The following is a 26155-nucleotide window of genomic DNA, read 5'->3' as shown; positions in this document are numbered from 1 at the left end:
GTGAGTTTATTAAAGCCGTTACTCTTCTTGTACCTGGTAAGGTGTTCTCTTTTATATCAAACCCATTCTTCTTCCTCTCATAGACCTGATGGCCAAAGTCAGTTCAACTCCAAAGAAGAAGGTTCAGGCGAAGATGAACCCCAGCGGCCAGCTAATGGCTCCTCCTGCTGACCCATCACTCAACGCTCCACGCAAGTTCTCAGGCTTCACGGGTAAGACGTGATCTCTCTCTTCAAGGGGTTTCTGGACCGCTCCAGAGCCACTCAAAAAGTACTACAGACAAGGTAAAGAAAGCCAGAAAGGAAGTTTTAAATCAGAAAGTTTCTGAAAAATCTTTTAATCTTGTTTTATTTTTAATCACTCATGGAAGGCTAGCAAATTAAACGGGCAGTACGTAAATTCTGTCACTAGGGGGCTCTCAATCAAAACAATAACAAGAAAGATTCTCTCTGATTGATTCTGTTGTAGTGCTGCTCGACTGTGGCAAAAAAACATAGTCACGGTTACTTTTGATTGATATTTGAAATCAAAATGATTAAACACAATTAATTATAGATTTTACAACATCTGCATCACATGAATTTATCAAAATCAAACCCTCTTAATCACGCTGACCACTTTGAAAAAGATGCAATAAATGATAACATATAATAACAATGAATACATACACTTCATTAATTATGTTTTTGAGGTAGTGGTGATGAACTCAACAAACACTTAACACACATGATTAATCCTCTGAAGGAAAAGATGAAATTGTGGCAGGCGGGGAATCATGGGAGTTCTCTCTGCTGATTTTCCACACTTGATTAAACACTGGATAAAACGAGCCCAACACGAGATGCTGCACAGAAATCATTGAATCTCGATTTTCTTGCTTTCATGATCGTGGGGAATCAAAATAGTAACTTAAATTTAAACTCCATTACTTACCCAGCCCTCCTCTGTCGCCCTGTGATGACCTTTATTAGAAGATGTGTACAAGGGCTCGTCTAGTTTTCAGTCTGTAGCAGTAAACAAATAGAATCCATGATATGTTTCATAAACGCTGTTACAATGAAATGCATTAGTAATTACCTCCAATTCAAAAAGAATAAAGGCCGAGTTTAAATAATGAAACGCATCCTGACTCTGAATTTACAGAGCAAACGGTGATTTGTATGCAGCCCGAGAGGAACAACTAGGACATGAAGTCCCTCGAGGTCCGATGAATATGGATCTGTGTATTTTGGAAACAACAGTTCCACACGGAAGTGTAAAAGTGTTTTCTTTTTGTTCGTGTGTTTTTCAAAGCGTGGCAGAGAAATTGTCAGCCTTCAGCGACACTACAAAGTCTGAAAATCTCAGAAAACCAAAGAATCCCCTAAACCAACATCTTATCATTGAAACTGTGGAAGTCTGGATTGTGTTTCTTTGACTCTGCTTTGCTCAATCAGTGTTTGATAACATGTATGGTTCCACTTCCCTTCTCCTTTCAGCCGCCAAGGCAGGCAGCTCCAGCAGCCCAGGACCGTCCTCGTCCCCGTCCCCGTCCCCTGCAAAAGCCAGCCAGGGCAGCGCCTTGTCCAAGCAGCTCTGTGACCCCCAGCACAAGGACTGCCTCCTCAGGGAGTTCCGCAAGCTCTGCGCCGTGGTGGCTGAAAACAACAGCTACAACACCAAGACACAGATCATTGAACGGTTCCTGAAGAAGGGCTCAGGCGGAGGTTGGTGTCTGAGCCTTTTCCCCCACATGTGCACTCCTGAAAATGTCTGGAGTAGTTCAAACAGGCGGCCCCTGAGATCTTGTTCGGGAGACTTTCCCTGTCAGACGGGAGGGGTGGTGGGGTTGGGGTGGGGGTTGTCTCAGGCGGCCAGAAACATGAAGTCAAAGAATGACATGGAAGATGTGGCCTCTTGCTTTTATTAGATAGAACAGCTGAAGAGAGACAGGAAACTTTGAGGAGAGAGTCAGGGATGACATGCAGCAAAGGGCCGAGGTCAGATTTAAATCCACGGCCACTGCAACAAGTACTACAGCCTCCTTACATGGGGCCCGCAACATAACCGCTAGGCTATCCGGCGCCCCGACCTGACAGAGTTTGACCTTTATATCAATGCTACATGTCATTGATTGATTGACAGGGTCATCAGAAGAGTGGAGAAGAACATACGGCCCCTCAGATCCTCCAGTTCCTCTCTTTTAGTTGTTCCACAGAGCAGGACAAAAACCTTTGGTGATGCTGCTTTCAGCTGTTACGCCGAGAATATTGAGATTTTTAAACGCAGTCTTAAAACTCATTTATTCAGTCTGGCTTTTATATAGTGCTATTTAATAATGTTAAGATAAATTCAAATCTTAACATTATTATATTGCCTTTTTTATCCTACTCCAATTTTAAATATTCTTCTCCTATGTATTCATTTTAATAACTTATTGCTTTTATGTGTCGTATTTCTTTTTCTCTTTTTTTTTATTCTTATTGGTGTGCATTAGTCTCTTAATGATTTTATAAACTACTTTTTAATCAATAACTTTTCTGCACTCTTGTTAAGCACTTAGAACTGCAATTTAATTTCTCTGAAAGGTGCTATATAAATAAAGTTTGATTGATTGATTGATTGATAATGGAAAATAACAAACATAATGAAGCTGTTTGATAACATGCTGCGTTCTCACACTTAGCTAGGGGTAGGCGGGACAGATTCTGGGTATAGTGTGTGAAATATTTAGCTGTTAGCGTTCACCCCAAAACATTTACAGGTTGGATTTCAGGAGTTTTGTGCGAGTGTGAAAGCACCATTGTTCATTTTTGTCCCGTCAGTGTTTTTCAGTAGATTCTCCTCTGTAACAGAATCCAGGAGTTTAACAACCAAATATTTGTCTTCTTTTTCTTCCATCCTAGATAAGTTCCACGGAGATCTTTACCTGACGGTGAAGCTGCTCCTGCCGGGCGTCGTCAAAAGTGTCTACAACCTCAACGACAAGCAGATTGTAAAACTCTTCAGTCGCATATTCAGATGTAACCAGGACGACATGGTGCGCGACCTGGAACAGGTTTGTGATTCTCATGTTCTCACACAATGAACTCCTACAATGTGCAAAGGAGTAAAAGTAGACGAGCTACGCTAGATGTTGATATAAATACTGCACACTTTAAACAGTCAACAGAACAAAACTCCTTTCCAGAGATTTAACTCTAGCCCAGATAATTTCTCCTGACACTGGTGTCTTTCTCTCTCTGTTCAGGGTGATGTGTCTGAAACAGTGAGGATGTTCTTTGAGGACAGCAAATCCTTTCCAGCTGCTTCCAAGAGCCTCCTGACCATCCAGGAAGTAGATGCAACCCTGACCCGCCTCGCCCAGCTGACCAAGGAGGACGAGCAGCAGACCGAGCTGGAGGAAATTGCCAAAAAGTATTCATTAAAATCCTCCTCCTCATAAAGCTCCTTTTAATGTTGCAGTCGTTTGTTTCCAGTGGTTTTTTTGCTTGCACTGCTTTTTATTCTCAGTGTGTGTTAGGTTGTTTTCAGGGTTGTCTGCCCCGGGGTGTTTCTCTCTCTCACGCACGCACACACACACGCACACGCCCACACACACACAAACCCGAGGCGTCGTTATTTGACATTCTGCCTCACACAGCAGCAGATTCTTAAATAGGGCTGTGTGTGTTTGCTTTCTGTAAAACCAGCAGGAGCATTATTTTGAAGTTCTGAACTGGAAAATAACAAATCCTAACGTGTGGTAAATGACATAAATAGGACAACACATTCTTCTTGTCAGTCTTACACATTCAACCATAACATAGCGGAGAAATGACAGATAGGTTCTGTGCATTAACGTGCAATAAAGCTTCACATGACTTTTATATTCACTACTTATTCTCTTCACAGTAATCGTGCTTTTGCAGCAATTACATTTGCATTCTCTTACTTCCACAGATGCACCGGTAATGACCTGAAATGCATCATCCGACTCATTAAACACGACCTGAAGATGAACTCTGGAGCAAAGCACGTGTAAGAGTCTCCTGCCGACATCATGTTCTTTTCACATTTTATGAAAACAGTTGTTTTTTCATACAGACCTTGAACTCGTCATTTATTTTTTATTTTATTTTTTTTGTTTTGTTTGCCTGCTGTGCAGCTTGGATGCTGTGGATCCAAACGCGTACGATGCCTTCAAGGCCTCACGTAACCTAGGTGACGTGATTGAGCGGGTGTTGAGGAACCAGCAGGAGGCGTCCAACGGGTCAGGACCGAGGAAACTCCTCACTGTGGAGGCCTCGCTCATGACCCCCGTTCAGCCCATGTTGGTGAGTAGCACAAGTAAAAACTTAAACTCAGTGATTTATTTATTATCTCGGTGATTCAATATCAGATATATTGGGTTTACAAGACACCAGAAAGACAGGTGCAGAGGTCCGACAATTCATCACACGTTATTATGAAGTTGTTCTTTGCAGAGAAAATCTGTTATAAAGAAGGTTCCTCTTCTTAAGCACAACTCAAGTTTTTAAATAGATGAACTTACTTCTACCATCTGTATTTAGGCCCTGTGTCCACCTAGCCTCCTTTTTATTTAGCGCCAGCATCTTTTTCCAAGCAGAGAATCACTCCCATGATTCCCCACCAGCCTCGAGCACATTTATTGGACGTGCTCTGACTGGACACATTCGCCCTGAATGTTTACATTTCAGCTCTTACAGCGGTTCGTTTACATTCTCCTTCCTCATTTCTGTACTTTTCAAAGATATATCTTTTGTACATTTTTTTAAATTGCATTATATTCATACTTTGTTTAATCGTTTCGTCAAAACCATTCCACAAAACCACCCCACAAATGGAAATACACATACTTTTTAAATTGGTCCGAGCATAATGCTGTTTCAAGTTTAGTTTCCCTCTAAAGTTGTAACCCCCCTCTCTGTCTTAGAACAGTTTTAGTATGTTTACAGGTAGCAGGCTTCCTTCACTTTAGGGTTAAAATCCACATGAAGGAGAGGATATGATGTTGAATCTGTTTCCAGCTGATGGCTCATCATTAGATTCTCTAACAGGCAGCAGCTGGAACTCACTGATTAATCTCATCTGTAAATGCATGACTTTTTCTGAGTCTCTCTTTCTAAACGCGGGTATTAATTCAGCCTGATTTATGAGTTTCTCAAAGCGCCCACTGACCATTAAATTGCACATTACACACTGACTTTTAATTACACAGTTTAAAAGGAAAGTCATAAAGTTCACGGCAGCTATTTCACATTTCAGCTCATGAATTAATAACGCACCACGGGTCTCAGCTCCTCACAGAAATAAAAACTTTCCCAGTTTAAAACTTGCTTCTGTTTTTTTAAAGGAGTGCATAATATAAAACTCTAATTCCACTTCCTGTTTGATCTAGTAGACTCATTAGAGAAGGGAGACGTGCTCGAAGAAAAAGCTGAGAAACATGATCAGTACAGTCGGAGCAGCAGGTGGATGTGCCGTCACGTTGGGCAGCATCCTCTCCTGCTTTTGCCTGCTCCACATTTCAGAAAATGTGTGCTCAAACAGGCCGTTTGAAGATTTTCCCTCCATGACATCACAAAGGGCAGTAGCCCCTCCCCCAAGTGGGTGACACTGCCACAGCTAGGTGTTTGTTCTGCCCTCTGAGTCTGCCTTCTCACCGTAAACAATAGGGCATGGAGCCACCCAAGCCCTTCCAGAGAGGGGGCGTGGTCAGACACAGCTCATTTACATATTTAAAGGTACAGACACAGAAACAGCCTGTTCTGAGCAGGGCTGAAATAGAGGGGTTTATAGACATGATCAAATACAGGATCAGAGTGGATTTAGAACAAGAAACTTCACACACGTTTTGGGGAGCTCTGAGACTTCTTTAAACTGAAGAAGAGGAGGAGGATATGTCACCTTTAATTGAGTTCATGATGCAGTTTTGCTGAGTACAATACTTTTTTTCTAATAAGAAACAGCTACTTCCTTTCTATAAGTATCATTGTTGTTCTTCTTATAACACTTTTTCTATTGCCTAAAGGTAAAAAAGTGAAATGCAAATCATACATTTTAAGTTATGTAAAAGTCCAATTCAACTGAAAGCAAAGTTTAAAGCACCTTTTGTCCTTGCAGAGCACCAAAGATCCCAGCCGATGGTCTAAAGGATAGACTTTCCTTGGCCAACTCGAGATAGATGAAATGTTTCAAAAGAAATAAATTACTGACATCACGGTAAATTGTTTTTTTCTTTTGTGAATTCAGGCGGAGGCGTGTAAGTCGGTCGAGTACGCCATGAAGAAATGTCCGAACGGCATGTACTCTGAGATCAAGTACGACGGAGAACGAGTGCAGGTCCACAAGAACGGAGACAACTTCAGCTACTTCAGCCGCAGCCTCAAACCAGTGTTACCACACAAGGTCTGTCCATCACACACACACACACACACACACACACACACACACACACACACACACACACACACACACAGCCTGTATAGCTTTAAACCCACGACTAGAGTGACAGTGCATGATAGAATAGATTCACCTCTGCAGGGTTAGCAAATGAAGCTGTTTTCACCTCTACACACCTGACATTTATCTAGATAAAGGGCAAACTCTGGGTGTTGTCTGAGTAAAGTCTGAGTAAAGTCTGAGTAAAAAATGTGGCTGTTGTCATCACACATTCAGCTCCTCCTGGAAATATCAGCACTTTTTCAGAAGTTTTCCGCAAGTGTGAAAGTACAATAAAATGTGTGAAATTCAGACATTTCTAAAAGTGATGGTATAGAGACAGCACTGAATATGCAGGGACAAATAGCTTGACAGCATGTCCAGTAGCCCTTTCACACCACTAGAGGGTGCTGCATACACTTTGTTCTTCACTGTAACACTGAAAACTGTACACCTCAGGACTCAAAACCTCAGAAATAAACACCTCAGGAATAAAAACCTGGCACAGAGAGACAAGAGACCAAAACAAAACCTTGGAGCTTTTGTGAAAGAAATGTGCTGAAACCAAAGCTCACAGGTGACTACATACCAGCTGAGACATTATTATGATCCAGCTAATATGTAAATAAGAGGAGATGAAGTTATCTGGTAGAACACGTGTAGTTTTTTCAGCTTTTTAATATTTATTTAAGAACTTTTATTACCATGTTAATGACATTTATCCCCGTCTGCTGCAGACATGATTCCCTGTGTGGCCTCCCTGACCGTGCTGCCAGGCAGACACATAGCTTTCAAAGGACCCTCAGCTACTGTAATTAGGCAATTAATGTTAATGTTAGGTTAACATTCCTCAGGGTTGTAATAGAGTCTAATTACAAATGTCCAAATTTCCTAATGATTTCATTCTCAAAACGACTCGGGGCGAGTCTAATGAAGATGGATTTAGGGAACAAGCTCAAAGAAGAAAAAACAAATCTGTTGAAGCATGCATGTTTTTTTTAAAATTTCAATTATACTTGTTGAGATTTAGTATTTATCCTACATCAGGTTTGTGAATACTGTACCTTTAACCCCGTCCACACAAAGCAAGACAAGACTAAATATATCAGAATAAAGAACGGGACAAACAGAAGAAACATGTCCTCTCTAAATCAGCAGTTCAGATCCAAGATGATCTACTTAGCGAAATTTTCCATCAAAGAGAGCTTCATCCCGGCTCAAGAAAATGACATCTGTTGAGTGTGATGCCTGTAAAATCATATCAAACTAACACCTGTGTACACTTGGCATGAGCCTGCAGGTGTAAACGTGCTCACAGAATGCAGGTACTTGATCTCCTGCCATCTGATTGGAGATATCGCTCCGTTAAAACAGCCAGGATGTGCAACAGATTCTTTCAACAGGCTATAAGACGGTGAAACAGAAAAACAGCCTGAACATCCACACAACATGACTCCTTCTTATTTATATCCATACGAGATTTACTATGTGTTTACGTTTGCCTCATTGTAATCGTTGCACTGCCTGCACTTGCACGGGGCAACGAGGAGGGGCTGAGCCCTATCAAAGCTCTGCGCACAACTACGAAATGACATGAGGTTGTGCACATTTTAAATAGTTAAACAAATAGAAAATGTAAGATATGTGAGAAACACTGGACTGAAGAAGGCCTTAATATCGTGGCTTGAAATGGCCGTTTGAATATGGCCATTGTTGCCCAAAAAGTGAGTTTGACACCACAATTCCAATATGGGGACCGCCATCTTTGTCAGCTTCAGAAACCAATGGTCAACGTTGCTGACACTACGTCCATATTTTCTACAGTCTATGATGTTTTTAGTGTGTATCCATGAAGAAGGGTGCCTGTGTCACGGTTCAGACTTTTTCTTTTAAATGCTTACAAGACTTAAACACAATCATTAAATGAAAATGTAAGACAGGCTCAAAATGCAGGTGAACGATGGAAGCACGACTTAAAGGGAACAAAAGTTCTGCTTCCTAAAATCAAACTTATTCAAACTTCTAATGTGGCTGCAGCTTAATTCTTCAGAGGATCTGCCTCTACCATGTCAGGCTCTTCAGATACTTGTCCTGATTCGGGTCTCTCGAGTCCTTCTGTGCTATCGGTTTCCGATGCCTCCTATTTACCTCTCAGTCCTTAATCCCCGTGTGTCCCTGTGTCTGCTTCAGGTGGCCCATTTCAAGGAGTACATCCCTCAGGCTTTTCCCGGAGGCCACAGCATGATATTGGATGCTGAAGTCCTCCTAATTGACACAAACACCAGTAAACCTCTGCCCTTTGGGACCCTCGGTGTACACAAGGTGAGAACACATCAGCCAATTTGCACCTTTTTTTTAATTTGTGCAGCTTCACTTCACACTCTACCTCTCCGTCCTCAGAAAGCGGCCTTTCAAGATGCCAAAGTGTGCCTTTTTGTCTTTGACTGTATCTACTTCAACGGCGTCAGTCTCATGGAGAGGTAATGTCTTAATCTTTTTATTGTCATCAACAAAGAAGAACACCTGATGGTTATGATGATCCCTTGATTTTATTCCCACAACATTTCTCAAAGAGGTTTTTAACACAGTTGGACCCAGTATTTTATCCATTATTAATAGTTCCTTGGCGGAAGGTGTAGTCCCCTCTGCTTTTAAACATGCTGTGGTCCAACCACTTTTAAAGAAACCCAACCTTGATCCCACTGATTTTAACAATTTTAGACCAATCTCAAAACTTCCATTTTTATCAAAAGTTTTAGAAAAGGTGGTTTCAACACAACTTTTATCTTTTATGACTGAAAATAACCTCTTTGAGAAATTCCAATCCGGTTTTAGAGCTTGTCACAGCACAGAGACTGCCCTCCTCAAGGTAACCAATGACCTTCTTTTAGCAGCAGACAGAGGGGAGGGCACAATTTTAATTCTTTTAGATCTTAGCGCAGCTTTTGATACTGTTGATCACACAATTTTAACTGATCGTCTCAGACATTGGGTTGGTTTAAAGGATACTGCACTTAGCTGGTTTTACTCTTATCTTTTAGAAAGAACCTTCGCGGTCACCATCGGTAACTACTCCTCCTCTACCTCTAACATTACCTGTGGTGTACCGCAAGGTTCAGTTTTAGGTCCCATTTTATTCTCTATTTATATGCTGCCTCTTGGCCAAATAATTGAACGCCACAATGTCTCCTTTCACTGCTACGCAGACGACACACAGATATACCTTCCTTTGAGACCTGAGGACCCTAGGAGCCTAGCTGCTGTCAGAAACTGCCTAAGCGATATCAACTGCTGGATGGCGCAAAACTTTCTCCAACTGAACAATTCTAAATCTGAAATCATAGTATTCAACCCGCCAAACACCACTCATATCTCAAAGAGCAGCCTCGGTCCCTTATTCACCAATGTCCAACCCACCGCCAGAAATCTAGGAGTAACATTCGATTGCAATCTCACTTTTGAATCCCATATCAAAACAGTTGTCCGATCAAGCTTCTTCCATCTACGCACCATCTCCAAAATTAAAACAATCCTAACCCAACGAGACCTTGAAAAGATCATCCACGCCCTCATCTTCTCCCGACTTGACTACTGTAACTCCCTCTTTTCCGGAATCACAAATAAGTCACTGTCTCGCCTCCAGCTGGTCCAAAATGCAGCAGCTAGGCTTCTTACTGGTTGTAACAGACGGCATCACATCACTCCAATTTTAGCTTCATTACACTGGCTTCCTGTACGTTCTAGAATCGATTTTAAGATTTTACTCATTACTTTTAAAGCACGGACGGGGCTGGCTCCAAGCTATATAACAGAGTTACTGACACCATATGAGCCAGCCCGCAGTCTTAGATCCTCAGGTGGGAGCCTCCTGGTCGTTCCAAAGTCGAGACTTAAAACTAAAGGTGACCGGGCCTTTTCAGTCAGGGCCCCTCGACTTTGGAACGACCTCCCTGAGGAGATAAGACTCGCAGACTCCCTCAATTCTTTTAAATCCCTTCTTAAAACATACTTTTACAGACTTGCTTTTATGTGATGTCGTCTTCTTAATGTCTTTTCTTACTGGTTTTACTATTTTTATCTTCTTCTACTTCTTACTGTCTTTTATTTATGGTCTTATCTCGTATTTATGCTCATATCTTAATCTCCTCTTGTGTTTTAACTTGGTAATTTCTTATCTTACTTACTTTGTCTATTTATGTTTCGTATTTATAGTTAATTTTTATTTTTATTAATATTATAGTTTTGGGTTTTTTGATTCTTTAACCACTTGTTTTTATTTCCTTTACTGCGCTTACACTCTCATTGCTTTTTATTTGCTTTTATCTCTTAGTTTCTTACATCTTTTTAAATCTTTGGTCCTCTTGGTCTCAGCTCATGTTGTTGGGTTCTTGTGTTCCTGGGTTCTTATGATAGATCTTATGATGGTTCTTATGATGGTTGGGTTATATTTGTCTGGTTGTGTATCGTGCACTTTGGGTTCTTTTCTGTTGAATTGTTTTTAATTATTTTTGGTATTTTGCATCTGTTATATTCTTACTGTTGTTAATGTTTTTCTGTGTTTAGTTTGCTTTGTTCTTGCTGTTTGTCAAAGCACTTTGTAAACCTGTGTTTTTAAAAGGTGCTATATAAATAAAGTTATTATTATTATTATTTCTCCTCAGCAAAAACCTCGACACTGAAGCTCTTGTTGTGTCCTTCTGAGTTATTTATGTGTGTTCTCTCCAGGCCTCTGTGTGAACGCAGGAAGTTCCTGCATGACAACATGGTGGAAGTTAAAGACAGGATCCTGTTCTCCGAGATGAAGCACGTCACTGTAAGTCACTCTCTGGATGTTGCTTTGGGCCGTGTGTGAACACCTTTACAAGCTCATAAAATGTGTGTGTGTGTGTGTGTGTGTGTGTGTGTGTGTGTGTGTGTGTGTGTGTGTGTGTGTGTGTGTGTGTGTGTGTGTGTGTGTGTGTGTGTGTGTGTGTGTGTGTGTGTGTGTGTGTGTGTGTGTGTGTGTGTGTGTGTGTGTGTGTGTGTGTGACAGAGGGCTGGAGATCTGGCTGACATGATTACTCGTGTCATCAGAGAGGGACTGGAAGGTCTGGTGCTGAAGGATTTAAAGGTCAGTTGGAGATATGTATTGAATTAAATCACCTTTGTTAGCAATGTGAAGGCAGGAGAATGTACTTATAGAAACAAGATGATAATGAAGGTTTTTGTGTCTCTGTTTCAGGGGAGCTATGAACCAGGGAAACGCCACTGGTTGAAGGTGAAGAAGGACTACTTGAACGAGGGGGCGATGGCCGACACAGCCGACCTGGTGGTGCTGGGAGCCTTCTATGGGAAAGGCTCAAACGGTCAGTAAACCCTGAAACTCCTTTGACAGTACTCACATTTTATTTATACAGCAGAAGAAATATCCACTGTTCCATGCTCTCCTCACTTTGTCTGACACTTTTAGTGACCTTTTTTATGCACAGTCATCGTCAGTATGATTCCTGGGATACTAAAAGTAGCTAACAAGACAGTTTGTCTTAATTTGTACTAATGCAGTGAAAAATGTCGTTAATGACCATGGGGACCATTTTGCTTTTTGTGAGTAGTGCTTAAGCAAACCTGGCTGTAAATAAATATGTGTTTAAGTAGCTCTGAAAAGAAGACAAACCTGCACACTTAATCCATGCCACAGAAGTTAAACAATCACAACCTTTTAACCACATTGCGTTCATCAGGGGACATTTATTGGCAGAACAATATGAAAGCGATAAAACCCATAGACTATAAATATGAATGTTTGAAGCCTGAGTGACGTCAGCCATCTGTTCCTGCAGGGGGCGCTGGAGGCTCATCAGCAGCAGCCACCATGCTGGAAATGCTGACTCAGTCAACCTAACGACAGGCTGAGAGCTGGAGCTGAGGCGGGTTTTAAGCCTCTTGATGAACTGTTACATCGCGCCCAGCTGTCAATCATGTCAGCTACACACCTAACTATGGATAACATGCATCGTTCATGAAATCAAAACAGAGCCGTTTTTAAAAAAAAATCACCACCCGTACAGAGTGTGCCAGTGATGACAATAACTAATCAGACCTGTTTGGTTTTTAGTACCAGGCTGTAAACATGTTTATTTATGCCGTAAAAACGGCTTTTTTGAATGGGTGTGTGTTTGACTTCTGGGCTCTTGAAGCCAGCTTCTAGTGGACACTCGATGAACTGCAGGATTTTGCACTTCCTCTTGATACCACGTGACGACGGCCATAGGGTCCAAAGGTTGTGATTATTAAACTTTTCATGGCATTGAGTCAGCGTGCTGACTCGTCTTCTGCAGCTACGTGATGTGCATGTAACTACGCCTCTATGGAAGTTATTAAACAACACCACAGGATTCATTAGCTGCTTCTGCTGCACACCAGTGGGTTAAAAATAATGGACATGGATTTAACTCAGGCAAAATTGTGAAATGAACGCTCATACAGCTATAATTCTGACAGTGAATAGCCTGGAAAAGAGACAGTGAAAGGCCCAGAACGCTGCAGAGTAGCGTTTCATGTGAAAAATATGCAGATAGTGCACGAGAAGAGGATGTTATTGGGTAAATTATATAAACAAGACAAGATATGGAAGTCATTGAGGAGGCTCACTAATGAGCATATTGCTCAATGGAAGCATAAAAATTGCATAAACAAAGGTACAAATCTCAGAAGCATGGCTAATGAAGACAGCTCATGCAGTGTGAAGACAAGCTAATAGAGCAGAAGCAACAAATCAGATGAAACACTTGTCATAACAGACTGGGGGACAAAAGAAAAACAAACAGATTGCATGTGGATTAGAAGAAGCAAGTTTGCAAAGTTGAAGGGAAATGTAACAGTGTAGCCGTTCATCTTTGAAGGCTGAGTCGGGATTAGTTAGTAAGTCTGCAGGGTCTCCACTGACTCTACTCCTAATGCTGTGTGTGTGTGTGCTCTCCTGTCCCGTCCACCAGGGGGCATCATGTCCAGCTTCCTGATGGGCTGCTACGACCCGCACTCCAAGAAGTGGTGCACGGTAACAAAGTGCTCCGGGGGCTACGATGACGCCATGTTGGCTCGTCTCCAGAAAGAGCTGGATATGATCAAAATCAGCAAGGTCAGAGAGGATCCACTTAGCGGCCTGCCTGGAATATTGAGCTGATGTAATAAAGTCCAGAATTAATCTTTGTGTCTGGTGTGTGTCTCTCTCTCTCTCTGTCTCTCGCTCTCTGGTCTCTCTCTCTCGCTCCTCTCTCTCTGGTCTCTCTCTCTCTCTCTGTCTCTCTCTCTCTCTCTCTCTCTGTCTCTCTCTCTCTCTCTCTGTCTCTCTCTCTCTCTCTGTCTCTCTCTGTCTCTCTCTCTGTCTCGCTCTCTGTCTCTCTCTCTCTCTCTCTGGTCTCTCTCTCTGTCTCTCTCTGTCTCTCTCTCTGTCTCGCTCTCTGTCTCTCTCTCTCTCTCTCTGGTCTCTCTCTCTGTCTCTCTCTCTCTCTCTCTCTCTCTCTCTGTCTCGCTCTCTGTCTCTCTCTCTCTCTCTCTGGTCTCTCTCTCTGTCTCTCTCTCTCTCTCTGTCTCTCTCTCTCTCTCTCTCTCTCTCTGTCTCTCTCTCTTTGTGTAGGACCCGGGCAAAATCCCAGGCTGGCTGAAAATCATCAAGAACTATTATCCAGATTTCCTTATTCGTGATCCTGAGGTGAGATCTTACTCTTCAGATAACGTCGTGGATCTTTAGAAATTAGTTAGAAGCATATGTCTTCTGCAGGAAAATATCTGAATACATTGCTCTCTAATGTATTGAGATAATGAGCAGCCACGCTGCAGAGCTGGGAGGTGTTTCCTACCTACATATTTACTAGAAAATAGTACTAGGAAAACATTTGATTGAAATTACCCTTTCCTGCCTTTTTATATCGGGGAATAGAACTCTGTAATGAAATCCACTGACAGTAATACTCGAGGCTTTTTTCCCCCCTCACATATGAAGTTAGATTTGCCTCTTTTTTTTTTTTCATGTGGATGCAGTCGTATATTTGCCGTGTTCCTTTATTATGTTTCCTCTGCTGCAGCAAGCACCGGTCTGGGAGATCACAGGAGCAGAGTTTTCTAAATCAGAGATGCACACCGCTGATGGCATCTCCATCCGCTTCCCTCGCATGACCCGCATCCGTGATGACAAGGACTGGAAGACGGCCACTAACCTGCCCCAGCTGAAAGTAGGATATCAGCATTATGATTGAAGTACACATGGCGGCGTAGTCTGAAAGTGCATCAGTGTTAAACACATTTAGTTCTCTTTGTAGAGCAGGAAAACATTATTAGACATTTTACAGAATAAGTGTGTGTTTCCACTTCCTTTTTTTATGATACATATTCCAATACCTAGTCTGGTTGTCCAACTTCGATTACACATCTACAACTCACCCTGCATGGAGGTGATATCATGAGCATAATTCATGTGAGCCCCGGCTTCGTTCAGAGTAGGAGTCCATTAAATGTCGCACTTTAGCACCTCTGTAACCAAAACAAAACTCCCTCAGCACACCTCCTCCCCTCCTCCCCAACCTTTAGGACTCTTTCAGCTCTTATTTATTTTATGTATTTAATGAACAAATTATTGTTCTGGTTTGTAAAGTCTGTTGATTCTTCTTCAGTTGTCCTCTTGCGACAACACTCTGTTTTTATTCCTCTAAAAACAGCGTCCCTGAGTAGGCGGGGCCGTGTCTCTTCCCCCCATATGGCGACAGGAATAACTAAGTGTGAACACAGAGCTGAGAACAACAAACCCGGAGGAAGTTTGACTTCACAGTTTTCTTCCAAAATCATTACTAAACGATACATCCACTTAGGATGAGGTTTAAAATCTCACATTTATACGTCTTTAAGCTTAAAATAAGCAGAGCAGGGGCGCCGGTAGCTGAGTGGTTAGCGCGGCTACAGTCCTCCAAAGTGGACGGCCCGGGTTTGAATCCGACCTGTGGCTCCTTTCCGGCACTCCCCGGTTTCTGACTCACTGTCCTATCTCTAAATCAAGGCCAAAAAAACAAGCAGAAAAAACTGAAAATAGATAAGCTGACTTAAAAAGCATCAACAGTCAAACAACAACAGACAAACAGAGAGAAGTGTACACACAGCGAAGAATCAAATGCAAACACAACAGACAAACAGAACAGTTGAATCAATGAATAAAAGCTATAAAAGAAGAAGAAGGTGATACTGAATGTCCAATGTGTTTGTGCTGGGATTTTTCAACCCTTATTAAACTTTCCAACCTGAGTGATGGAAGCCGGGTGAGAAAGGACAATATGATAAAGGTGCGGGGCGGAGTGAAATAATGAAACCTGCTGCTGAACAAAGCTCCTCTGTCACTGCAGAAGTTAAGTGATTTAAAAGACGAGGAGCTTATTAGCAGGCCGAGTAATCCTCCCAACAACCGAGGAACGAGTTGAAATATTGTCCGAGGCAATAAAAAAACCTGTCTGCTCTGAGGTGAAGCAGCCCGGGCTCTTCAATCTCCTCTGACACAGGACATTACGTCTCTCAGCTGAAGCCTGTGCTGTCATGTCGTCTCCTCTGCTCAGGAGCTCTACCGCATCTCAAAGGAGAACTGTGACTTTAAAGTGACAGCCGGACCGTCGACGTCCAACGACGACTCCAAGGGCTCATCAGGAGGAGACAGCGGAGGAAACTCACCGCCAGCGTCGTCACGGGGAGGAGCAACAGCCAAGAGGGCCAGTGAGTACCACCGAACGCCAGCAGCAGCGAGGGAATGGGAGAACCGCTTTACATTCAGACCCGTTAAAGGTCACATTGTGCAAAACACACTTCACCGTGTTTTTCCCACGCTAATATGTGCCCCTAGTCCGTCTTCAAACCCCCCAATCATGAGAGGTCCATCCTCTCCATCTTTCCCCTGCTCCACTTTTCAGAAAATGTGTGCTCAAACAGCCCGCTTGGAGATTTTCCCTTCATGACATCACAAAGGGCAAACAATAGGACATGGAGCGAGAAAGACAGAGTACACCTGAGCCCTTCCAGAGAGGGGGCATGGTTACATATTTACATATTTAAAGGTACAGACACAGAAACAGCCTGTTCTGAGCAGGGCTGAAATAGGAGTTTATAGTGAGTTTTTTCTCCTGGTTAAATGAAACAGAAACATTTTATTGGTTTAGCTATGGCCATATATCCTCGTCCTCATCACACTCATAGGTCTTAAAGTTGGTTTCAGGACGAACACGGATTCACTAAAATGTGGAATGTATGAAAAAAACAGGAACCTAGTTTGATCCAACTGCATGCTGCAAACATTATTTCAATGATTTTGTGATCATCAACTACCTGCTCTCTCTTCCCAGGCAGCAGCAGCAGAAGCACACCCAAACCAAAGGTGGTGAAATCAGAGCCTTACAGTCCACCAAAACCAAAGGTGGTGAAATCAGAGCCTTGCACTCCTCCCAAACCAAAGGTGGTCAAGTCAGAGCCTCGCAGTCCGGGCTCTGAAGGACCCAGTGCCAAGAAGGTATGTTATTAAGTGAAGTGACTGCAGCGTGTTCACACCGCTGATGTAACCTCCTGCATCAGTACAGACATCCTGGATGAGCCGACTGAAGCTGCACAGATTGATCTTTATGAACTGATGTCTGTTTTCCTACCAGGTGAAGAAGAGTGAAAGTGTTCACAGTAACGGACAGAGCAAAGCAAAGGCCACCTCGCAGCTGATGGAGCCCAGCAAAGACAAGGTGGGTCAACAAACACTTTCTCCTACATGTCGTTTTAGGTAAACAGGCTCAGAGAAGATGTTTGATGTGTTGTAAACATGATCACAGTTAATTGACCATCTTAGAGGTTAAACATGAAGAGTCACCTTTCTCACATTCTCAGAAATGACTCTGGTATCAAAATCGAGTGATTCTAAATATATTTTCAGTTTAAGATGGACAATTTATTTTGAAAGCAAAAATATTTTAATGCTCATAAACTAGTTTCACAAAGATGGCAGGGAAAGGTTATTTTTACAGGGTTGGGTCAACAACTATGAGCAGCATGCATCTCTTAATGCGCTCTCAGGGACCCCTAGTGGACAGTCAGAGTGGGGGGGGGGGGGGAGTGGCTATTTGCCTACGCCAGCTTAAACTTGTAATGTATCCGCTGTGGCTAAAAAAAAAGATCTAACACAGTTAAAATGATGTAACCAAACCTCGCAATACACTTGCAATATAAATTTTGAATGTTATTTCAAACAAAAAGGGCATTTTGTGCACAAGTATTGTCACTAAATACAAATTAAAAACACTGTCTGCCACTTTTTTGTAGAAAATCACATTTATTCATGAATTGACTTCAATCTCGTGCCTTTATAGAAATCATGAAACATGTCATATTGTGAGTCGAGTATCGTTACATCCCTACTAAAAAGATTTGAATGGATTTGCACTCCAATATATCAACAGTAGAAATTCTATCAGTCACTAAATAATGAGTTAGAAACACAGAAACATGACATCGTCTGTTGGATCAGTGAGGTCAGCAGGTTTGATCATTCTCGTTTATCTCTCTGTGTAGACGCTGCTGGACATCTTCAGCGGGGTGAAGCTCTTCCTGCCCGTCTCCGTGCAGGACTTCGACAAACTGAGGCGCTACTTCGTGGCGTACGACGGAGACCTGGTCGCCGACTACGACGCCGCCTCAGCCACGCACACGCTGGCGGCCGAGCCCGCCGACAGCCAGGCTCACAAAGTCTCGCCCAGCTGGATCTGGGAGTGCATCCGCAAGAGGCGCGTCGTTCCTCCCTGTTAATAATAAAAAAAAAACAAGAAGATGGCGTTAGGCGGTCTGCACAACGGGACTCTAAAGAACATGGTCGACTCTTCTGGAGACACAGTCCAGATGTTGACACTTTTTTAAAAACCGAGCTGTGGAGATTTCTGACAGTATTTCCTGGTTTCAGCTGATCTCAGGACATTTTTTTATTTATTCCACACCGACCTTTTCCTTTGAACACCAACAGTAAACATTTAGTTTCAAGTTGTTTTGTGTTTTTACCACTTTGAGGTAACTTTGGAGGATCATGAAAATGTGGGATTGGATACTAATTATCTGAATACTAATGGAAAGGGAGGGGCTACTTCAGCGTACAGAAGTGGACTGTAGACTTAGATTATTGTAGTGACATAAATCATGAAAAAGCATTTCAAAAAGAAATCATGCAGCTTCCGGTTCCAGACGTGAAGCAGAACAAGCCGGGGCTCCATCAGCATTTCTTTTTTTTTTTTACTGCCTTTGTTAAACATTCAGCGAGGTATTAAAGCCCCGCTCATGAACTGAGGAAAAAACCAAATGTGTCTGCCATTAGAAATAAACAAAACACTGAAAGACAATAAAAACGTCTCTGTATCATCGCTCCGTTTTGCTAATTGTGTTTGCCCATAAATGCAGCTCCTTGCAGACGCAGGAGGTCTTAAAGGTTTACTGGATTCAAAAACCAAGATCATATCACAGCTTTGCCCCCTTAAACTAAAATACATGAGACTGTCCAAACCAACGAGGTGCTGAAAGGCTTTCATCGCAGCCTCCTGCCTCTGAATGGCTTTCGAGGATAATTCAGATTTTGGCTCCTTATCCCGCGGATACTGGAGGCTATGAGGTGGCTTAATTAAATGTTTGAATGACTGTGTGAATAACTCGGTGCTCTGAGGGGGCAAAAGGCTTCATGAACCCGCCGTGCTGCTGCCTGAAGGATGAAAAAATCACAAGAGGAAGGTCCCTTTCTTTGCCTCCTGCAGCAGAGTATTAAAAGAGCGGCTCAAAGGAAGTCTTCTGCTCCTGTCGAGTTCAGCGCTCTCAAAGTTTCATCTAATTGAAATAAACTGAAAAATAACTTATGATTGGAGCTTTTTTGGTAACTTTAAAATACTTTTTGGTGTTATGTCTCCGATTTAACCACCAGGGGGCTCTCAATCAAAACAATAACAAAAGATGACGTCGAGGCTGTCAGGGAATCATGGGAGTTCTCTCTGCTACTCCACCCCCGATGAAAACAAACTGCGTGTTGACCGTAGTCATGACGACCGGGGTAAACCGGCCTGAATATGTTTACAGACGAGCTAATGTATCCGAGTATAATTTCCATGACGTTTTTATCACAGCAGCTCATACAGCGACAGTACGGCGTGTTTCCATGACAACGATAAAAATGTCTCTTTCATGGCGTCTGCAACTCTCAAATGACAAATTTCTCTGGCTTTGATAACTGATGTAAATATTAGAGTTTATGTAACTCAACAAAACATATAGAACAGGTTTAGTCCATTTTACATTTATTTAGATATTTTAGTGTAAACATTGTCATAATATTTTACATATTGTTCCTTTAAGTCTGCTGTGATATTTGCTCCAATGGCTGCAGCTTAATCGTGGCGTGCGTTCACTCTAAAAGAGCTTGACACACACTTTTTTTGCAGAACGGTCCAGAAACTTGCACGTACCTGTGATGAGACATTTAGGGCAGAGGATCAGGAATCAGTCTCATCCAGTTTTCTCTTCCCTGACGACGAAGCTTCTTGTGAGCGGCTCCACCACTGCAGGTTTAACTCCTCTTTGATGGGACACGGCTGAGAAGCAGAGCAGATGGAAAGAGCTGATTTACTAATTTAAAAAGAAATACACAAACAGGACTCGTCTGCAATCTAATTCACTCATTCTGAATGTGCTTCGTTCCATCAGGAGGACGACTTCTTTAATTCCTGAACAGACAATGTAGAATTAATGCCCGACTGTATTCATCAGAAGACGGGGAGAATAGTTTAGAGCTACAGCAGAAGTGATTTCCTGTTGTCAGTAATAAAACCCCCTTAGAGTCCACTCATGTATTTATTCACACAGCAGCAGCAGCAGCCTCTATTGTCTGTTGATCTGCAGCTCCGTCTTTTCTTTCAGACTCTTCAGAGACATGAGAAACTAAAAGACAGTGAAGTAAAGAGCACAGTTTAGACTTCTTTATATCATGATCATTTGAAGAAATCGCAGCTCGATGGTCTGAATATTCAAGCACATAAAACAGGCAATTTAGAGTCACCAGTTAACCTGACGAGCATGTCTTTGGACTGTGGGAGGAAGCCGGAGCACCCGGGGAGAACATGCAGACTCCACACAGAGAGGCTCCTGTCAGACGGGGATTCAAACCAGGAACCTCCTCACAGAGAAGGGACACCGTGCAGTCCTGAAGTCTGAAATTAATGCATTCATCTTTTTTTAAAATTACAATTAATCTCATGCTATTTTGTCCCTTCAGGCTCACCGTAGTGAAGCCTCCTCAGTGTCTCCCTGTAGTCTCAGTGATGTAAAAGAAGGACACTGCTGCATCAGCTGACGAGCCCAAAGTAATATCCACCTAATGACATCACACATTGACCTTTGTTACTGTTCCTTTGAGATGTTTGACCTCACTTTGGGATCCCTAATCACTTCCTGTCCTAACCTTTCATCTACAGAAAGGGCCTTACTTTATTTCAAAATAAAAGCACGGTTGAATTCAAACAGCAAGTAAAGTATCCTCAGCTTGAGACGGTACACACTTTCAAAATAAAAGCCTAAAAAAAACGATATTATATTTCAAACATATGATTAATCACAATCAAAAATGTAATTGTTTTGATTTAAAACATCTGATTTAAACTTCCTGTCTGTACTTTGTCGATCCACGTGAACAGTAACATGTCGACTTTTTATGACTCCAGAGAAAACTTAAAAGTCCAGCACTTATAAAATATTTGTTGAGAACTTTGAACAGGAATAAAAAAAAGTCATCAGAAGAAGAAGAAGAGACTAACTCAGAAGACTTCCATGATCACTAATTACCCTCGTAGTCAGAAACGGGCGCCATGAAGGCGACTGTGATGAACCAACTTCACTCACAAGAACTCAAGAACTCAAGATCTGAAGTTTCTAAGTGTTCGTGTCAGATTTATTTACTTGTAGTTGTGTTTTGTCAGATGTTAAAAAGGTCCACGTGACACTGCGATGAAACGTCTTTAATCAAATGGTCGTCAGTCACAGGCCGTCTCTGTCTGTTTGTTCATCTATCGAGCTTCAGGGTGATTTTAAATTAAATTAACAGCTTATATCTAAATCTGTTTCAGAGCAAACAAACATCAAAGCGTCTATTTTAACAAGTCGTTTGACACTCGCCTTCAGTCATTTGACGGAATCGAGCCGGGTGCCGTGCGAGGCGGTGCAGCGTGCCGTACCTGTCTGGAGGACTTGATCAGGGTCGCGGAGCGCAGGCCGGAGGGGCTGAACACCGCAGACTTCTCCACCCGCTCCAGCAGGATTCTGGTTCTGGGGATGTGACTCCAGGACACGCCGAGGCCCGGCTGCACCTCCCCGCTGGCGCTCCTCGTGACATGGTTTGTGACCTGCGGGGCCCAGACAGCGGCGTGCTTGATTTTCCTCTCAGAGGGGTTTTAAGTATGAGAGAGCACGTCTTTATTTAGTTTCATGGTTTAATGGAGCTGGAAAGGAGACGCGGCTTAGAAGAAAGAAGAATAAATAAGTGTGACAGCGAGATTGTTTTTAATCACCGCCGAGCGCTAAACAAACGATCTTTATCTCCCTTCAGATAACTTCCTGATTAGAGGTGAAGCCACGTTTTCTTTGGCTGTTTAATGAGATAAGTTCATGTTTTACATAATGACATCCTGCAGTCACACACAGAGACCTTTAACACTTTGAGTTTGTGTGATTTGTTTTCAGAACAAAACAAGAAAAAAAAATTAAAAAGAATCTGAGTATTGTTTACGTTTCTCACCAGGTCTCAAGAGTTAGTATGCGAGGGGTTTGTGCAGATATGTAACTGACAGCGGGAGACGCATCTTGTATTTAAAGCAGCGCACGTCAAACACGGTGTCATCCTTACCAAAGCGGCGATGTTGAAGTCCTTCGCCATCGTCTTCAGCACTCCTGCCACTTGTATCATCAAGGACATGCCTGCAGGGCACAGCGGCGTTACAGAGAGATCGTGGATGGAATAATCTGAATGCTTCTTAATAAGTCAACGGTAAGTAAGTGGAGCTACAGAGGACTGTTGTGATGTTTACAGGTCTTTAATATTCCGGGGCTCGACTAAAGGCACTCAACAGTGGAGCTCCAGGGAACACAATGTCAGTCAGTCCTTGACTTTGGTACACAGTGTAAATAATATTACACAGTCAAGAGCCACTCATGGACCCCACAGGATGAGTACAAATAACTTTGCAGTAAACAATCCTCAGTATTTTACTCGATGTTACATTTTGATTTAAAGATCACATATCCTCCTCCTCCTCTTCAGTTTAAAGAAGTCTCAGAGCTCCTCAAAACATGTGTGTGAAGTTTCTTGTTCTAAATCCACTCTGATCCTGTATTTGATCATGTCTATAAACCCCTCTATTTCAGCCCTGCTCAGAACAGGCTGTTTCTGAGTCTGTACCTTTAAATATGTAAATAAGCTGTGTCTGACCACGCCCCCTCTCTGGAAGCGCTTGGGTGTCTCGGTGCTTTCTCGCTCCATGTCCTATTGTTTACAGTGAGAAGGCAGACTCAGAGGGCAGAACAAACACCTAGCTGTGGGAGTGTCACCCACCTGGGGGAGGGGCTACTGCCCTTTGTGATGTCATGAAGGGAAAATCTCCAAATGACCTGTTTGAGCACACATTTTCTGAAAAGTGGAGCAGGTAAAAGACAGAGAGGATGGACTTTTCTCATGACTGGGGGGTTTGTAGACGGACTCACGTGTTACAGGAACATGGAGAAGTGGATTTAATAATTTGTGACCTTTAATCGATTTTAGTTTCAATGATTGCTGGCATAGACGACAGCGATGGAGAAGTGGAGGTCGCTATGAGACAGCGCCCTCTAGGGGATGTGCATCTAGCATCTATATTCAAACATAAGGGAAGCAGAGATGAACCTTTAACAGCTCTATTTATAACAGCTGTGAGAATCTTGAAATGTGATGTTTTGAGGTTCCACCTGACAGTTTCTTATGACTTGAATTAACTCAGATGTCATCCTTCCAAAAAGAACGGGGAACTCTTGTTGTGACACTTGTTTCTTTTGCAGATTCCAGACATACACTCGGAGTATCTGGGCTCAGGTGTAAACAACAGCTGCGGGGCGTGATGGACTTTTTGACGGACTAGCAGAAAGAGATATCACCTTCGTTCTGTTTGCCTCCCAGTAGAGGCGAGATAACAGCCGACACCGAGTCCACGATCACCGCCTTGACAGATCCACCGCCGACGGACGTCTAATGCACACAAAAATGTGACAAAATTAGATTAGCTCAAATTTAGATCTGTCCCTCACACAGGTTCCCCGGGGTACAGCGCAGTGTTTGGGATATTTCAAGAAGAAAAAGAAAAGAGGACGCCAAAACAAAACCTGCTGGAGACCGCCACCGCGAAGACCGTACAGACAGTCGAGCAAAGCGTAGACATCAAACAAGCGGGAGACGTGGATCCTCTGCAGAGCTTCCATCTGTGGAATGGAGTTACACGGTTCTTATGTCACACATCGTGTTTTATATATATATATACACATCTCGCTGCCTGACAACTCACCTGCTCCTGAGTGTTACTCGTTTCAGTTTGTAGCATTTGGAGCAAGCGGCCGGCGCAGAATCCTCCCGTCGTATCGATGAATATCACACTCTGTTTCAGGTGGAAGGAAATGTGCGCAGCGACAGCGAAACACACCTGCAAGACGAGAGACGAGCGTGCAGGAAGAAGTCAGAGAAAAGTAACAGTAACTCAAAAAGTAAGAGTGAAAAGTTTGACTTCAGCCAGAGAGTAATTTCCTATCCTATGAAGAGAAGAGCTTATTATAATGACGGGGGGGGGGGGGGTTATGAGGATGAAATGATCAGCGATGGAGCGGGAAGAGAGGTAATGTTTACCTGAGATTTTCCACTTCCTGGTCCTCCCGACAGCTCTGTTATCTCTCCAGTATAAACGCCTGAATCCAGCAGTTTATCTAAGCTGCAAAAATACAAAAATAAAAAATAAAAAAAAAATGGTGCTATTCATTACTCACAGCTGCCATCCCGTGTCATAATTTTTTCTGTAGATGTTTTATCGTTTCTCATCGAGATCGGCCTGCGATGTGTCTGTCACTCTGAATCTGTCAACATACACCAGGCTGCGGATGAAGCTCAGAGTGTGTGTTGAAGTCTGCAGGGTTTGTCTGCTGTGGTGTCAATTCAAACTCATTCTCAACAGAGGCTGCAGTGAAACACTTTACATTCATACGTTTACGGTGTTTTCATGTTTATATTCCAGCATCAGGTCAAACCACATGCTGTCTGTTCAAATTGAAAAACAACAGAATCCAGGATGGAGACAGGACGTTATGATCTCAGAATATGTTTTTTTTACCTTATCCTAAAGTCGTCCACACAAGATCCTGCATCTTATCCTAATATAAATCAAGTATCTCTGAAAATAACTCTGTGAGTCATGACTGTCTACAATGGGTGTAACACCCGAGTCCCACTGTCTGTGATGTTTTCAGAGTTTTCAGAGTCCTATCTTCACTTTGTTTACATCGCCAGGACGGCCGGCTGACTCCTCCCCTCGTGTATAAAAGTTGTTTAATTGAGGGACTAGAGAAAAGAAGAATAACATACTGTACTCACTGCTTAACTGTGTTTCTAGATCACGATCATTTCAGGTAAATTTACATGCAGTGTGAAGATACCAGCATAATAAAGATCACTAGCATTAGCATGCTAACACAACAATGCAGCGCAAATTGTTTTGGTTTCATGCTGGTGCTCAAGGGCGACATCTGCTGGATCAAAAAAACGCATATGAAGTCTTTAATAAGGTTCAGAGTTGTAAACATTAGTCCCAGAAGAGAAGAGATGCTTTGTACCAGATTTAGCTAACTAGCTTATTTCAATGTGTAGTCCCCGAGCGGATGATGACCAGGGACACACTTCATAAGAGAGAAGAAGAAACATCGGCAGGATCTTCAACCAGCCGTCGTCAGAGGACTTAAGAGGAACATATCGTTTGAATTTGAAAAGGTCTGGAAAAGTTACAAACTAAGATGAACAGATTAAGAAGATCTGGTCAGTCTAACGTTCAAAAGAATCCTCTGAATGTGTTCTCACTTTAACTCCACTGACCGACCACTTCCTGTTAAATCCTCCACTTTGTATTACTTCCTGTCTTCCGGTGTGATACACGGAGGACGCTCTTCTAAACGACATCATCTGCAAATCTGTCTGAAGAAGAACTGCCCGGAGCTACAGCAGGAACATTCAGAGACGATTCTGAAACTATCTTTAGCCGCAGGGATGTGCCGAGTGAAGCACGGTCTGTTCTTCACATTTCCAACCTTGTCAGTCTTGTCATGGCTTCTTTGTAGCTGCGTAGGTAAATCTTCCCCTGAACTCGTACCTTTACACACCCCGGGCTGTTTATACAAGACATCCTGCACCTTTTATGTGTTCTCGCTCGCTCGCTCGCTGCAGGAGACTCGGACAGTAAATCAGCAGAGGTCCTTTAATTTTCTGCTGAAGCGAGTGGAACAGAAACAGCACTGAAGTGTGGATCACGTTCAGAGTCAAAGGTCGTGGTTAAAAGTTTTTTAGAGCAGGCTGTCAGCGGTCAATCAAACTACCTTAACCTCACCGCGCCTAAACGACTTCATCCTGCAAACAATAGTTCAGTGGAGCTGGTGTCAGGTTAGTTTA

General features: G+C 42.7%; 2 protein-coding genes across 2 annotated transcripts in view; one reads left to right on the top strand and one right to left on the bottom strand.

Annotated features, from left to right (window-relative positions):
- The window catches only part of lig3 (ligase III, DNA, ATP-dependent), a 22655-nt gene extending 3354 nt beyond the window's left edge, over positions 1-19301 (top strand). The window contains exons 3-21 of the mRNA XM_020647119.3: positions 84-212; positions 1479-1706; positions 2886-3037; positions 3230-3396; positions 3922-3999; positions 4127-4295; positions 6235-6390; positions 8614-8745; positions 8824-8903; positions 11149-11236; positions 11456-11533; positions 11645-11768; positions 13398-13540; positions 14039-14113; positions 14487-14633; positions 15999-16152; positions 16776-16939; positions 17076-17159; positions 17983-19301. Of these exons, the coding sequence (XP_020502775.1) occupies positions 84-212; positions 1479-1706; positions 2886-3037; positions 3230-3396; positions 3922-3999; positions 4127-4295; positions 6235-6390; positions 8614-8745; positions 8824-8903; positions 11149-11236; positions 11456-11533; positions 11645-11768; positions 13398-13540; positions 14039-14113; positions 14487-14633; positions 15999-16152; positions 16776-16939; positions 17076-17159; positions 17983-18216 (2582 nt within the window). The 3' untranslated portion in view covers positions 18217-19301. The remainder of the gene's footprint in view (positions 1-83; positions 213-1478; positions 1707-2885; positions 3038-3229; positions 3397-3921; positions 4000-4126; positions 4296-6234; positions 6391-8613; positions 8746-8823; positions 8904-11148; positions 11237-11455; positions 11534-11644; positions 11769-13397; positions 13541-14038; positions 14114-14486; positions 14634-15998; positions 16153-16775; positions 16940-17075; positions 17160-17982) is intronic.
- Positions 17755-26155, bottom strand: part of rad51d (RAD51 paralog D) — a 21666-nt gene continuing 13265 nt past the window's right edge. Inside the window, exons 4-11 of the mRNA XM_065963141.1 lie at positions 24353-24434; positions 24018-24152; positions 23839-23934; positions 23614-23704; positions 22334-22404; positions 21666-21833; positions 19905-20030; positions 17755-18209 (exon numbers count right to left, since the gene is read on the bottom strand). Of these exons, the coding sequence (XP_065819213.1) occupies positions 19932-20030; positions 21666-21833; positions 22334-22404; positions 23614-23704; positions 23839-23934; positions 24018-24152; positions 24353-24434 (742 nt within the window). The 3' untranslated portion in view covers positions 17755-18209; positions 19905-19931. The remainder of the gene's footprint in view (positions 18210-19904; positions 20031-21665; positions 21834-22333; positions 22405-23613; positions 23705-23838; positions 23935-24017; positions 24153-24352; positions 24435-26155) is intronic.

Source organism: Labrus bergylta, chromosome 14 (genome assembly GCF_963930695.1).
Source record: "Labrus bergylta chromosome 14, fLabBer1.1, whole genome shotgun sequence".
Lineage (NCBI taxonomy): Eukaryota > Metazoa > Chordata > Actinopteri > Labriformes > Labridae > Labrus > Labrus bergylta.
This window is presented reverse-complemented; position numbering and strand designations above follow the sequence as displayed.